Source organism: Martes martes (genome assembly GCF_963455335.1).
Source record: "Martes martes genome assembly, chromosome: 2".
Lineage (NCBI taxonomy): Eukaryota > Metazoa > Chordata > Mammalia > Carnivora > Mustelidae > Martes > Martes martes.
In genome coordinates, this window is record NC_137889.1 from 117,353,627 (window position 1) to 117,368,440 (window position 14,814).

General features: G+C 38.9%; 1 protein-coding gene across 2 annotated transcripts in view; it reads left to right on the plus strand.

The window, feature by feature from the left end:
- SYNPO2 (synaptopodin 2) overlaps nt 1-14,814 on the plus strand; it is a gene marked incomplete at its 5' end in the record, with an annotated part of 176,121 nt that overhangs the window by 129,697 nt on the left and 31,610 nt on the right. For both annotated transcript variants that reach the window (XM_080796942.1, XM_080796943.1), the window contains 2 exons: nt 8,711-8,862; nt 12,479-13,290. In XM_080796942.1, coding sequence (XP_080653068.1) covers nt 8,711-8,862; nt 12,479-13,290 — 964 coding nt within the window. The remainder of the gene's footprint in view (nt 1-8,710; nt 8,863-12,478; nt 13,291-14,814) is intronic.

The window sequence follows — 14,814 nt, forward strand, 5'->3', positions numbered from 1 at the left end:
ATGTGGTTTTTTTTGGCTTTTACGTTCTTGCTTTGACATTGTATTAACTATAGCATCTACCTTTATGTAGGATATGTGTTTGTCTCTCCACTTCTAATTTTCTGTAAACCAAATGAAAAACCTTATTAGAAATGTATATACTTGAGTAGGTGCCTGGGTGGCTCAGTGGGTAAAGGCTCTGCTTTCGGCTCAGGTTATGATCTCAGGGTCCCGGGATTGAGCGCCGCATTGGGCTCTCTGTTCTGCAGGGAGCCTGCTTCCCTCTCGCTCTGCCGGCCTCTCTGCCTACTTGTGATCTCTGTCAGTCAAATAAATAAATAAACTCTTAAAAAAGAAAAGAAATGTATAAACTTGAACAAATAGAGTGAGAAAGGGCCCCAGACACTTACAGTGATGCACAGAAGTTTTAGTGAGCTTTATTAATTACTGTATTTTGACCACTTAAAGGACTGTTGAGCTTACTTATAGTTTGTTTTTTTTTTTTTTAAGATTTTATTTATTTATTTTAGAAAGAGAGAGAGCATGTACGTGTATGGTGGCGGGGAGGGCAGAGGGAGAAGCAGATTCCCCATTGAGCAAGGAGGCTGATGTTGGACTCTGTCCCAGGAACCTGGGATCATGACCTGAGCCGAAGGCCGACCCTTAACAGACCAAGCCACCCATGGGTTCCTTATAGGTTCTTTAGATGACTGACTAAATTCGTATTAGGTGAGGTATTAAAGGATAATAATTATTTAGCTAATAGTCATGTGTACAGTTAAAAAAATCCTAAAAATAAACAGATATTTGAAAGTAGTGAGTTCTAGTTCTGTTGCCTTTTCTGAGTAAGTTAGCTTCTACTGATTACATATTTATCTAGTCTTAGATTTCACATAGGCTTTTAATGAATTCTTTAAAAAGTGTTTTTAAAAATATTCTGTATAAATGCTTATAGAAGGCATGTTCCTTATGGGTCAAAAGTCTTCATGCAGTCTTTCACATTGAATCCAACAAAAAAGCAGACAGGGACCTGTCCGCATAGGCTCTGGTCCATCAGTGTTTTCCTGAAAGAGCTAGGATGTTTACATTCTTCCGAAGAAAAGAAGAGCAGAGAATACCATTCCATATTTGTACTTGTTGGTTTTCTAGCATCATGGTGGCTGCTCAGTAAGAGCTCACAGGGGTTACATTGCAGCCTCCTTTCCGCCTGTGAAATCACATTGGTATGCAGATTCTGAAGTATGCAGCCCATGGATTAGGGCCCTCATTGCTGTCAAAGATAGTTATTTACTCCGGGAATCTTTCCAAGGTTGCTACCAGGAATGCTTTTTACTTTTATGGAGACTTGGTCCCTAAGGGTAAAGACAGTCGTCCAAAAGGAAAACTTCCTGCCCAGTGTCTGTACATATATTAGTGAACTGAGCAGTAAAGTTCATAGCCTTCAAACCAAAACTCAACATGAAAACGGGTTATTGAGCTTGAGTTGAGGTACTGAGGATAGAATAACTGAAAAATTCTAGTGTCTGTTTGCATTTGCACTCGTTGTGTGATGTGAATATAGTTTAAGATTTATTGTCACTATTTAGACAAACACTTTGTAAAGTGAGTGCCTTATTCAATTCTTTATGCACTTGAAGAAAAGCCTCATTTCCTTTTAGGAATCAAGTACTGTCCTTTCAGAACATTTGCCTGAGATAACTGTGCATGTTGATAATCATCTCCCTTTTTTCCTTACAAATTCTTCACGAAGTTCTTATTTCTCTTGCATTGATTTCTTAGTATGTACTCTATAATTGCTTTTCTGAATTACCTTCTTTATCCTCAAGTTTTCGTCTCCTCAGCCTGCCCTTCCTCCTTTATTCTTAGCAGATGGTGGCCTCATACCATTTATCTGGTATACGTTTCTGCATCAACTCTCCTGTCTTGAATATTGGAGGCTGTATCCATTTTTTTTTCTTATCTGTATTTGACTAGTCACCCCTCCTCTCTCTCTCTCTCTTTTTTTTTTAAGATTTTATTTATTTATTTGACACAGAGAGAGAGAGATCACAAGTAGGCAGAGAGGCAGGCAGAGAGAGGGGGTGAAGCAGGTTTCCTACTGAGCAGAGAGCCCGATGTGGGCATTGATCCCAGAACCCTGAGATCATGACAAAGGCAGAGGCTCAACCCACTGAGCCACCCAGGCACCCACCCCTCCTCTCTTAACCTTCTCTGTCCGCCCTTAATTCTATCATTCTATATCAGTTCTGGGTTCATTCTCAGAAAATAGAAACATCTCCAGTTGTTTTAGTCAGAAATTCATTAAATACTTGTAGATTGTTGAAAGATCTGGAAGGGCAGGCTTGAGGAAGGGCCTCCAGGAATGACTTCAAACAACTTGGCACATCTGGCTACCCAAAGGACTGGCAACATTTGCCACAATACGGAAGCAGCAGAGTCCAGGGCCTGGCTCTGGGTCTGGGGTCACACACTTCAGCGATGATCTGGGATTAAGAAGCTGCCAGCAAATATGTTGTATCCAGAGTAAAATCGTCTCTCAGATCTGCACCAGCAAAATGGGTGTCTCACAGTCTAATGTCCCTCTCCACCATACTCAATCCCCAATACAAGTTTTCTTGCAGCTACGCCCACTGGGTTAGAACTACATCACACCCAGAGCCCTGGCTGCAAGAGAGTCTGGGATATGCTGTTACCTTCTCAGCCTCTGTGACATTCGAGGCACACACACATGAACTTGGGACACAAGTTGAGCAGTCTGTCCAGTACTGCCACGGTCTTCTCCACTGACTTTTGATTTACTCAGTTATTAGTTACAGTTCATATTTATTTACCATATTCTAGGGATTTTCACAAGTCTTTTCTTTTCCCCTCCATTTTACTGTTTCAATTTTTGCACTAAGTTCCAGGATGCCTTTTGCTTCCCACGATAAAGATTTTCCTGGGGTTCTTACTGCTTTTATTCCATTGTATTCTGCTCCTTGTTTTCTTTTGCCATGTCATCCTGAAACTATATTGCTATTTATTATTGATTTCCAGAAATACTGTACCACTGTAAACATGAATTCCCGACATCTTGTGACCTCATCTTTGGTGCTAGGCAACTCACCACCAAAGATGGAGGTTTGGAGTTCAGAACGTGGAGAGCAAATCCTTTTAAAAGTTGGATTATCTCCTTAATTTCTAAAACTTAATCTGTGATCATCACCGCCCTTGCTGCACCTCCCAGTGACCATTCTGACCATTTCTCTGGTCAGCCGAGGAGTGCAGACCTGCCTAGGGCTGTAGTGTGAGAGGGGTGAGGGAATGCTTATTGAGTCTCATCTCAGAGATACAAGGAGGGTTTTGTTGAAGGCCTGAAGGAGAGAACTGAGGAAAGATTGGAGCTTCAACAAGAGCTGCTAGATCATAGATTACTTTCCAATTTCCATTAAAATGTTTTAATTTCTGAAATTTTACTTGTCTGAGACCATCTCCCTTATCCTCTTTTAGTTATCTCCAGGCCCCTGAGACTCCATGTTACGGATTGAGAATAGCCCACATGCGATAGGTTAGACTTACACAAATTTCCTCTTTCTTTCTAATATATTTTAATAAATAGAGTAATGGAATCTAAGGAAGAGATTGTCTTGGTTCTGCCACTTACTGTGACATGTTCCAACAGGACTTGTCAATGAGTTACACATGAAAAGGCAATTTTGAGACAAGAATTAGTTTCACCGGGGCGCCTGAGTGGCTCAGTGGGTTAAGCCGCTGCCTTCGGCTCAGGTCATGATCTCAGGGTCCTGGGATCGAGCCCCGCATCGGGCTCTCTGCTCAGCAGGGAGCCTGCTTCCCTCTCTCTCTCTCTGCCTGCCTCTCTGGCTACTTGTGATCTCTCTCTGTCAAATAAATAAATAAAATCTTTAAAAAAAAAAAAAAGAATTAGTTTCACCAACAGCAAGCTAACACAACTGATATGCCATTTACACAAGACAGAATAGTTTAACTACAAAGTTCTGTGTGAATTCAAATCTGATACCCGCTTTCTAGTCAGTTCTGGAAGACTTGGAAACGAAGTGATAATAAAAGAATAGAAAAAGAAGCTTTTTGCATTTTGCCAGGGAATTATTAATTCCTAAAACCAAATTAGCATTGTTGAAACTTCTCAGATTTATTATATGAAATGAAAATAATGTTGAATTTACCAGAGAAGCTCTAACTTTCCATGTTCACTTGGTTGTAATAAAATAAATCTCTCCTCCTATGGATCAAGAAAGCTTTTTTCTGCTTTCTTTGCAGAAAGCAAAAAAATACAGTCTTTGGTAAATATTTACATCACCAGTATCTCTTAGTTCTGTGGTCTGATTAGACTGAGAGATGCTAATAGGGCATACAGTGTTTTATGGATAGAAACTTCTTATCTGTCTAATGTGTTAGATGTGGAATGAAATGTCTAAGGAAATGTTCTCAAGAAAAAGGCCATGCATTACACGCTCATATATGTATGTTGTGTCAAATCACAGTTTGCAAAAGATAATTATACTTGTTCAAATTTTTAACATATTGGGTTATAATATTGAGTATTTTCCAATCTTTAAAGACTATCTTATATATAAATCTTAAAAGAAAAGAAGACAAAAGAAAGCCAAATAAAGCAAAATCTGTCTTTCCCGAGTTATGGACTGACTTGGCAAGTTCTTACTTCCTCCCTGAGTTTCTTTACAGCCTCTGCTAGTTGTTGCTACACTCCACTCTCTCTTTAAGATACATGGTAGGGGTGCCTGGGTGGCACAGTTGGTTAAGTGTCCAACTCTTGGTTTTGGCTCAGGTCTGATCTTGGGGTTGTGGGATCAAGCCCTGTGTGGGGCTCCATGCTTAGCTTGGAGTCAGCTTGGGTTTCTCTGTCCCTCTCCCTCTGCCCCTTTCCCCTCTCAAATAAATTTTTTTTTTTATAAGATTCATGGTAGAGAATTCAGTCTATTAACTACAGAGTCAATGTGTGTAATGGTTAAAAACAAACGCTCTCAAGTCAGATTCCCTGGGTTCAAATTCTGATTCTTGCTGTGTGATTTCAGGCAAAGTACCTAATTTTCTGAGTCACTGTCTTCTTATCTATAAAATGGAAGTAAGATAGTCCATCTGAACATTCACAAATGGAAGTGTACATATTCTCATTGAAGTTCTATGGGGATAAATAGTATAAGCATGTAGAGGGCTTAGCATAGTAAGTGCTCAGTGGAGATAAGCTACTAGTATTTAAATATTTGTATTGTTATTTCTACCAGGAAACAATAAATAGGCTTGTCTTCTTCCACCTTTCAGTTACGAAATGTGTACTTACTGAGGAAAAGACATATACATTTATCTTTAGATTATGATGAGTTGATGCCAAATATAGGCATAAAAACTGAAAATAAATCTGGGTGTTTTCAAACATCTTGTAGACAAAGCACCACCATTTTATAGCTTTTCTTTTTACTTGGCATGTTCATTTCGTGTGTGTGTGTGGGCACACATGTATGGGAAACCCACTCATTTTTATCCATTTGCCCCTTCTCGTGCACATGTAGGAGCTGTATGTGGGTAATGGAACTTAGTACATATTATTTCTAATCTTTTTTAACCATCTAGAGAAATAAAATTCATTAGCTCTGTTTTACACTTGAGAAAACTAAAAGCTCAAATATGTAATATGACTTATCTAAGTTCAGTCAATTAGTAATCATTGGAGCCACACAATTGGAACCTCTCTTTCTTCCGAGTTGCCATTCTCTCCCACTATGTATTTTATGAATCGAGGACTAATGGCCTAAGAAGAAGACTGGTTGATAAATTCACTGAGGGGCACCTTGGTGGCTCAGTGGGTTAAAGCCTCTGCCTTCAGCTCAGGTCATGATGGAGCCTGCCTCCCCCTCCCCCTCTGCCTGTCTCTCGGCCTACTTGTGATTTCTCTCTCTCTCTCTGTGTCAAATAAATAAATAAATAATATCTTTTTAAAAAAATTCACTGAGATTTAGCATTGTCAATGTTAATGATCTGCATATCCAAACTTATTACTGACAGTAATATTTCATTTTCACAAATAAGAATATTTTCAGGAATTAGAATTTTTACTCACATGCGTAGTAATACACAAATATATACATTCTAAAATACCTGATTACGTGCACTGTAAAGTGAGGATCTTTTGTACACTAATAAATGAACCATATTGGTAAAGTTGGTGATTGCAAAGGATATGTCTGGGCGTAAGGGACACTGTCATACCGTCTTGTTTGTTTTGGTCGTCCTATTAGAAATAGAGGAAGAGTAGTCCTTCAGAAAAACCTTTGTGGCAGGAACAATATCACCACATTTAACAATATCACCACATTAGACCCCCCTCTCCCCACCCCCGAGATTGGGCCTGGAGCACTACAGGGTATAATGACACAGCTGTCTTACAAACATAAAACCTCTTCGGTCCTTCAAAGGATGAATTTCCTGTCTGTGTTCTAGTACATCTGACTCAATTGAATGAACAAGTTTATGCTTTAAATAATGCTTTATCATCCACCTCATCTTTATAAAAAAGTAAATAAATAAATTTAAGTGATTGAAATGTGAACAAACAACTCTAACCATAGCTTAAATGTTCATTGTTGCATATCATTTTATCCCTGACGCATTATTAACAGCTCTCTTGTGATTCTTTATCTTAATTATATGCAAGACAAAATGAAACAAATATATTTGGCAGGTAAATAGATATTTTTCAAAATTGGGGGCATATTCTCTTTCTCATTACTTTTATTGCTTCCTTATAGCCTTGCAAATATTTTGCAATGAACTAGTATGTTCTTCCAAAACAAATAAAAATGAGATAGTTTTGTCAGAAAATGGGAAACCACTGTAAATTATGATTTCTGACAGTCAAAGGACAGACCTTCCCAGAGCAAAATTAATTGAATCACTTTAAATTTCCCTAGGGTCATCATTTTGGCACTTATAGATATCTTCTACTTTCAAGAGTGCCACTTAACCTGTAAATGCACCTGGAAATAGAAACTTAAACCTGTATTTGCCAACATGTCGATTATTGAGTAGTGGGCAGCTGTTGGAGGTAAGTTGAAATACGTTTCATGCCCAGTCAGAAATGAGTCTGGCTATGAAAACATTCTTCAGGAAGTATTGCTGACCAGGCTTTGATCTCTCTGAACTCAGAATCTTGATTTTAATAGTCAGAAAGGGATCATCTTGGTGGAAAATATCTAGAATAGGATCCTAAAGTACGTTAAGTTTCAGGTTGTATGACATGTTACATGGTTCATGGGGAACTATTAGACCCACATTATAAAATGACATCTAAACACATTAGTATCACTTAGGGTCCCAGCAGGAAATAGGTGGCATGCTCAAGGGAGTAATTAAAGATACTAGATTGTAGGGACTAAAGACAGGTTTAGGTGAACCAACAAATGATAATGAAGTACCTGGAGATAGAAAGTGGGAAGCTATTATTACCGTTAGGCCTGAAGAGGCAAGAAGATGGTATGTGTTACTGGAATATAACAAGACTGAAGGCAAGGGAGAGGGGCAGACGGACAGGAGCCGTGACTCTCGAGATGGAGGAACAGAACCGTTGCCAAACCATGACCCAGCACATTCAGTAAGGAGAACATCTGTCTACTTGATCTCTTATTCTTCTTGCTCTTTGATCTCTTCTTGGGCCTTCCTGTTGACCAAATCCAGCCGGGAACAGCGCACAGGGAGCTCAGCCAATGCAGTCTCTAGAAGCCAGTCCCCCACTGGCACAATGCAGCACCGAGAAGGGAGGAGAATGAACCTGGAAGGGCAGAGGGAGAATAATCAGCATAACATTTTGCCATATTCTGAATTATATGGGATATAAACCTCCATGTATTCCTCACTAAGGAGCTGGTGAGGGCTCTCTGCCATTATTCTACTCCTCTGAATTTCTCTTTTCCAGGTTCTAAAAGTTCTGTTAGTTTTTTATTCAGTTTTTGTTCCATGTAATTCTGGGCAAGAATATGAAGCAATCGTTATAGCAGGGATGTTTTTATTATTTGCAAAATCATCCTTTTTTTTCTTTCCTTTTTGCTAAACATTGCTTTGTACCAAGAAGTGAATAGTTGATTTCAATACAGGATTTTTCTCTTTGACATAATTCTTAGTATCCTGGCTGCCTAACTTCCCCATTATGCTGGGACGGCTTTCACTACTTCATTTAGCTGTACATCTCTTTCCTTACACTGTCCTGCATTACAGCTCCTTCTTACAGCCAGTGTTCAGCCCATCTCCTCAATGGGAAAGGCTTTTAACACTTTTTTGAATGTGAGAGGTCACTCTCTGACTGGGGTCAGCCTTTACAGTGTGACAGTTATTTTCAATGTAAACTCCATTATTTTAACGTGCCTGCCCTCACTTTTCTCTATTTTTTATTTCTTTGATTCCAGGTCCTTTACTATAAATTTGCTTTCCTTTTCCATTCATCTACAATGCTATGAATTAAATGTTGACATGGTGGCGCGTTATACATTGTGAGTGTGAGAGGCGTAAGATGCATTTAAATGGTCTTCTAGGTCAACAGATGGATTAAAAAACAGGGCTGATTTTATAGATTACAGACCTATTTAACTCCCAAATAAATGCTTCTCAGAGATGGTGGCATGGTTTTTTGTTTTTTGTTTTTGTTCTTGTTTTTACAAATTATATGATTCTAAGTCTTTCTTTCCTTTTGCACTCCACTCAGATCCGAAGTCAAAGCAAAGCCTCTGGGTCTGGTCTCTGTGAGGGAGATGAAGTCGTTTCCATCAATGGCAACCCCTGTGCGGACCTCACCTACCCCCAAGTCATCAAGCTCATGGAGAGCATAAGGGACTCTCTCCAGATGCTTATCAAAAGGTACAGAAGATGTGCTGGAATATATTTTCTTTTGAAGTTAGATAGGAATGACTATAGCTTTTACTAAATGTATCATTTGTCATTTATGGGGAAATTGGGGTTGCTCTGTGGAAGGTTAGTATAGTTAAACAGAGGAACCACCGTGTTTGAGAAATGGCAATTAATTTTCTGGTTAATTGAGAATTAACTTGAACATTTTTGTATCATGAGCTTTGTTGAAAATCTTAAGTATTTTAGACAAGTTCCTTAGAAAGCTCATTATGTTGGACATAATCTAATACTTCTAGGTCAAGATTTTGTGGTGCGTCAGGATCACTACCTTATTCACTGATGAGTTAAAAATGTTTAATTTAACTTTAGAGAACAGACTGAAGGTTACCAGTGGGGTGGTGGTAGTGGATGGTGGTGGAGGGGGAGAGAGGTGATGGGGATTAATGAGTACACTTGTCATGATGAGCACTGGGTGTGTATGGAAGTGTTGAATCACTGTTTTGTACACCTGAAACTAATATTACACTCTATGTTAACTATACTGGAATTAAAAATTTAAAAATTTAAAAAAGAACAGCAATCAATTCCACTCAAAAATGTTTAAGTGTTAAACTGTTACCCTGTACAATTTTTTTTTAATAGAAAGAGAATGCCTAGAGAAGAAAAAGAACCACATAAAACCCTAAAAGCAGCTCGATTTCTGCTTATCAGGACCTCTAGCGAAAGCATTTGTGTATGGAAAAGAGCAGATGGATAGAATATAGATTTTGGGGGCACCTGGGTGGCTCAGTGGATTAAGGCCTCTGCCTTCGGCTCAGGTCATGATCCCAGGGTCCTGGGATTGAGCCCCACATCGGGCTCTCTGCTCAGCAGGAAGCCTGCTTCCCCCTCTGTCTCTCTGCCTGCCTCTCTGCCTACTTGTGATCTCTGTCTGTCAAATAAACAAATAAAATCTTAAAAAAAAAAAAAAGAATATAGATTTTGGACTACTAATGGAAATTATTGTTAATTTGATCTCCCCAAATACCACCCTCCCTACCTAATTGCTTAAAGATGCAGTAGTAAACTTTAAACATTAAGACAAAAGAAACCAACAAGGGCAATCACAAAAAAGCGACAGCATCCATGTTTCTACAGTTCTGTGCAAATCACAGGACCCTGTACAAACCCATACTGACTTTGCGAGTAAGCCTCTGACCATGACACTGTAATGAATCCAGAAAGGAAAGTTCTGGCTTCCTGGAGAGCAGCCTTCGGGAAAATGCCAGAGGACAATCTCACACAGAATTGAAAGCACTCCAAGTTTTGTCTTAACTCTGTAGTTAAACGATGTGAAGCATTACCCCTCTGATAATCATTCACTATTGATTCCATCTCACACATGAACTCGGCAGGGCCATAATCTTGTGAAAACAAAAGAAATGTAGCACTATTCTTAGACTCTCTCATCTAAATATTTACCCATCAAGCCCAATGTTTAAGCTTTTAGGATCCTACTTCATTATGAAGCCGCCATTTGCTTTTAAAAGCAAACTAACAGGAGTCTTGCCAAGTGTGGATGGGGTGTTTGCCATTATCGTGAATAAATCTCTGAGGTATTTGAAGACTTCCATCTTTGTTAAAGGTTTAATCACATCCCAAATAGGGGGAAAACCCTCTCTAATTTATTCCCTTCTTAGTGTCTTTACTCTTTTAACGAGGCCAATTTCTTAGGAACATACTTGTGGTCTGGGACATTCCCTGCTAGTTCTTGTTTTGATTACAATGGCTATCACTGGGAAAATCCGTGGTGATTTAAAGCTGAATGTTAGGTACATGTTTACCTTCAGAAATAAATGAACTAGCTCTCTGTTACTTTCAATAACTGGAGATATGATGATGATTATTTTCTCTTAAGTATTTGGACTTTTGCAAAATAAATAATTAATGGATGAGATTGAAATGGAATCTCAAATTAAAATTAGCCTAAAGACCATCATCATCACCACCACCACCACCATTCTAGGTATCTGAACATTGTACCTATGTAGACTGAAAGGAAATGAGCATTTTAAGGTACAAATCTCTAACCTTTAGAGCTTTTATGATTTGTATTCCTGTATATCTGTTTTACTTCTGCTACCAGTAAATGTTAATGTTTATATGATCCATTTGCCTGTATTACACTCTGTAAGACTGGAATAAATTCAAATGACTCTCTTCTCAGCTTCATAATTGATTGCTAACATAATTCAAAATGATTTAATCTACTTCCATCTGAGGGCTTCCTAAATTAAAACTCTCTGACCTTTTGGTACCATCAAATTTGGTTGCATAGAGTATATTAATCATTTCCTATATAAGAAAGATCTAATTTGCTATCATCATGTTTTTAAAATGCTATGCTATAATTTTTTTAATTATCAGGAAGCTTTACAGATTACTTCCTTAGAGAAAGCAGCATTTCATTTGACTATTAGTGTTTTTTATTGTTTTGCTTAGTTTTGCTTTACTAAATGCAGACAAAAGCAAAGTTAGGAGCGAATATTTTGAACATTTGTCAGAAATGCCATCAGACAGATTCTAAGGTATATTCCTTGGGGTAGCCCCTTGAGTAGAGTTCATTCACCCCCATCAAATGATAATCTGTCATTAATCAGGGGGCATTTTGAGGAGGAGGAAAGGGGCAGAGATAAACACTGCTGCTTTAAAAAAAAAAAAAAAACTTACACATGTGAGACATGAAGGCATCTCCTACAGCTGTTCTGCAAGTGATGCTTCTCTTCTAAAAGCAGTTCGAGTTTAAATTAGAGCTTTAGCAAGAAGTTGTTTGACACTTAAACTGGCATTGCTTCTTGCAAACCCAGGTTTGCAAAACCAGTTGGGAATGGTTAAGGTCAAAAGCAAAGGATGGTAGTGAGCAGAGCTGGGCTTCTTAGTTGAGAGATAAAGGAACGGTATGACTTCAGAGATCCTATAAGGAAATGCTCCGAGAGACAGGTTCAAATAGGAGAAGGAGAGACATCTCTGATTATAAATACCCCATGACTCAATGATTCATTGCAGCATGGAAAGGATTTCTCTTTACACAAGAGTACTGGGCTGGGGTCCATTTATTACAAAACACATGCTCCCTGGAGCTTGAAAAACAGCTTCTATTTCATTCCTTTCAAGAAAGCACAGCCTCTAAAAGGATTGCTTGAATTATCTGTATATTAATATTACTCCGAAGTTGCTGAATATGTTTACGTGACTACAATGTTCAGACCTATACTTAGTCAGTAAGACATTGAAATGTTTTGTCATATTAGAACAAATGTGGTTATTTGAAAACACCCAAATAATTAGATAAAGGACATCCAGGTAGCTATAACCTGTGCTTTTAAAAAATCAAAGCTGAATTTAGGGTAGATTTAGGTTCCGTAATCTTTTGTAAGCATTTTTGCTTTGCTTTAAAGAAAAGTTTATTTGGAAGATCTTTAAATAATAATATCAACATGCTGCCAACTTCTGTTCTCAAATATGTTGCACTTGACATTTAAAAGGAAATATTTTGACTGTATCATGTATCCTAAAAGTGTCAGAAAGTTCTTTGGCAGGTGTAACACTCTGATTTAACCTTCTGGACTGATTTTCTTGTGTGCAGACCATCCAGTGGAGTAAATGAGAGTTCCATCTCTGAAACTGAGAACAAAACCCCCGAGCATCTCACCCATGAGGGGCGCGTGGAAAGTACCACCCTGCAAATTCAACCAGCCACAAAGAACCAGCACAGAGAGCTGTACGTTGCCTCGATCAGGAGTGGGGCTCCTCTAGCTGAGGACCAAGGGAGTGGTCCTGGTTTTTCGGGGAGCATACAAGAAGAAACAGGCCTGAGCTACCATGTCGCTCCCCATATGCCTGACTCCCAAACAGGACGCTTAGCAGAGGAGATCATCTTAAGGGAGAAGCCAGAAGTTGGGCAGCCAGGCCCTGTGGTTGAACTACAACTGTCCCTTTCACAAGAGAGACACAAGGTCACTAATGTCCCCGTGGTGGCTCTCCTGGGAGCTGAAAAATCCAAGTCTCCTGACCCAGATCCTCATGTACAACACTGCGGAATTGTCCACATAAATTCAGTCCCCACGAGGGAGAAAGGGGAGCCTTCTCTGAGGTCCAGCAAGATAATCCAGCTCTCCAGTGGCAAAGAGTTAAAAGTGACCCGGGGATGTGAAGCAGGAGACGCGGGGCTGCCCCGAGTGGAAGTGATACTCGACTGCTTGGACAGGCAGAAGACGGAAGGGTGCAGGCTTCAGGCAGGAAAGGGGTGTGTGGATTCTCCAGTGGAAGGAGGGCAGTCAGAAGCACCTCCTTCTCTGGTATCCTTTGCAGTCTCATCAGAAGGCACAGAGCAGGGAGAAGATCCACGCTCGGAAAGGGATCACATCAGACCTCACAAGCACCGAGCGCGCCACGCACGTAAGTCCTGCCCAGGGCCGCTGCTGGGCTATTGGAAGGGGCCTGAGAGCTTAAAGGGCATTTCGCTGCTGCTTCACTTACATGGATTTTTTTCTTTTTTTCTTTTTAAGACTTTTCTTATGTCTTTCTCTGTGGTTAAAAAATAAATTAATGCACAGAATAACAAATGGGAAATTGTGGAGAACACCAATTTCTGAAATGGAGGCAATAAGTTTGAAGTTTGTTGTAGATTTGAAGGTATTTAAGGCATTTTCTTTTATCCCCAGAGGCACAGGAGCTGTTCAAGAAAATGATATGGTTAATGTGTCTCTTTGACTTATCTCAGAATGTTGTAAGATTTCAGGTAAAATTGCAGAAGGGAGTATTTGAAGTCGGGTGGACTCTGAGTTTAAATGTCAAAAACGGTTGAGTGTGCTGCTGAGAGCTGTCTTGAAAATAGAGGCTCCACCACTGACACTAAAAGCAGATCTTCATTTTGGAAAAAAAAAAATCATTGTGCAGCTTGATGATGCTTGCAGAAGTGAGTTTGACAGACAAGGACATGTGGAATACTGAGCAGTTACATGATCCTCTCGGTTTTGTATGTCTTCACTCGACTGCAAAGTATTTCATCTACCTTCTAGACACACGGGTCAGTCTCCCGGACCCCATGGAGGCATTTAAGTGTCCCCAAATGTAAAATATATTTACATTCAAGGCTCTTTATGGTGTTTTGTTTTATCCAAGGGAGTGACTAGAGAAAGGAGAATGAAGATAAGAATGTCAGTTAGGTTGTATGATTTTTGTTCTTTTCTCTTTCTCTCTTTTTTTTCCTTTTTAAAACAAATTTTAGAATTTCATTTGAGGAGGTAGAAGCTGACTAGCAAAAGCACTTGAAGGTATGAATGATACACAACGGTAATGAACTCAATTATTCAAAGTACTATATTAAATCTTCTAACTGCTCATTATTCCCTTCCAAGCATATTTTTAGCAGAAGCATTTGTAGCTTTATTGGCAAGTGCTGTTAATCGTCCTTATACTTGAAGCATCTGTACCCACCTTCACATTTATGGCATATTAAGTGTATTAAGGCAGCACTCCCATACTTTACATGTTGGCAGTGAAGTAAGCAACAACTGTGCAACTGTGACTGTCAATTTAATAGTAAGTTGTATAACACTAGTCAAAAAAAGGAGTTTACATTTAGTAATGATTTTGTTTTTAACTGTTTTCTCTAAATAAAATCCAAATGCCAGGGAATATCTAACTTTGTTATAAAGCCATTCACTCAGATTCTATTTTATTTAAAAAAAAAAAAAGAATCATGAAGCCCGATTTTTCCCAGGGACAAAAAACCCCCCTAATTTTCAATCATAAAATATTCAAGAAGTTTTTCGGAAATTTCCAGTTAACTATTTTGAAGAATTCAAAACTTGCTTGTGAATCATGCTCACTATCATTAAATACATGACAATTAACTAATGCTACACATCACTTTGCCACCAATTTGTTTTCTTGTAACAATAATGATAAAGGAAAAAA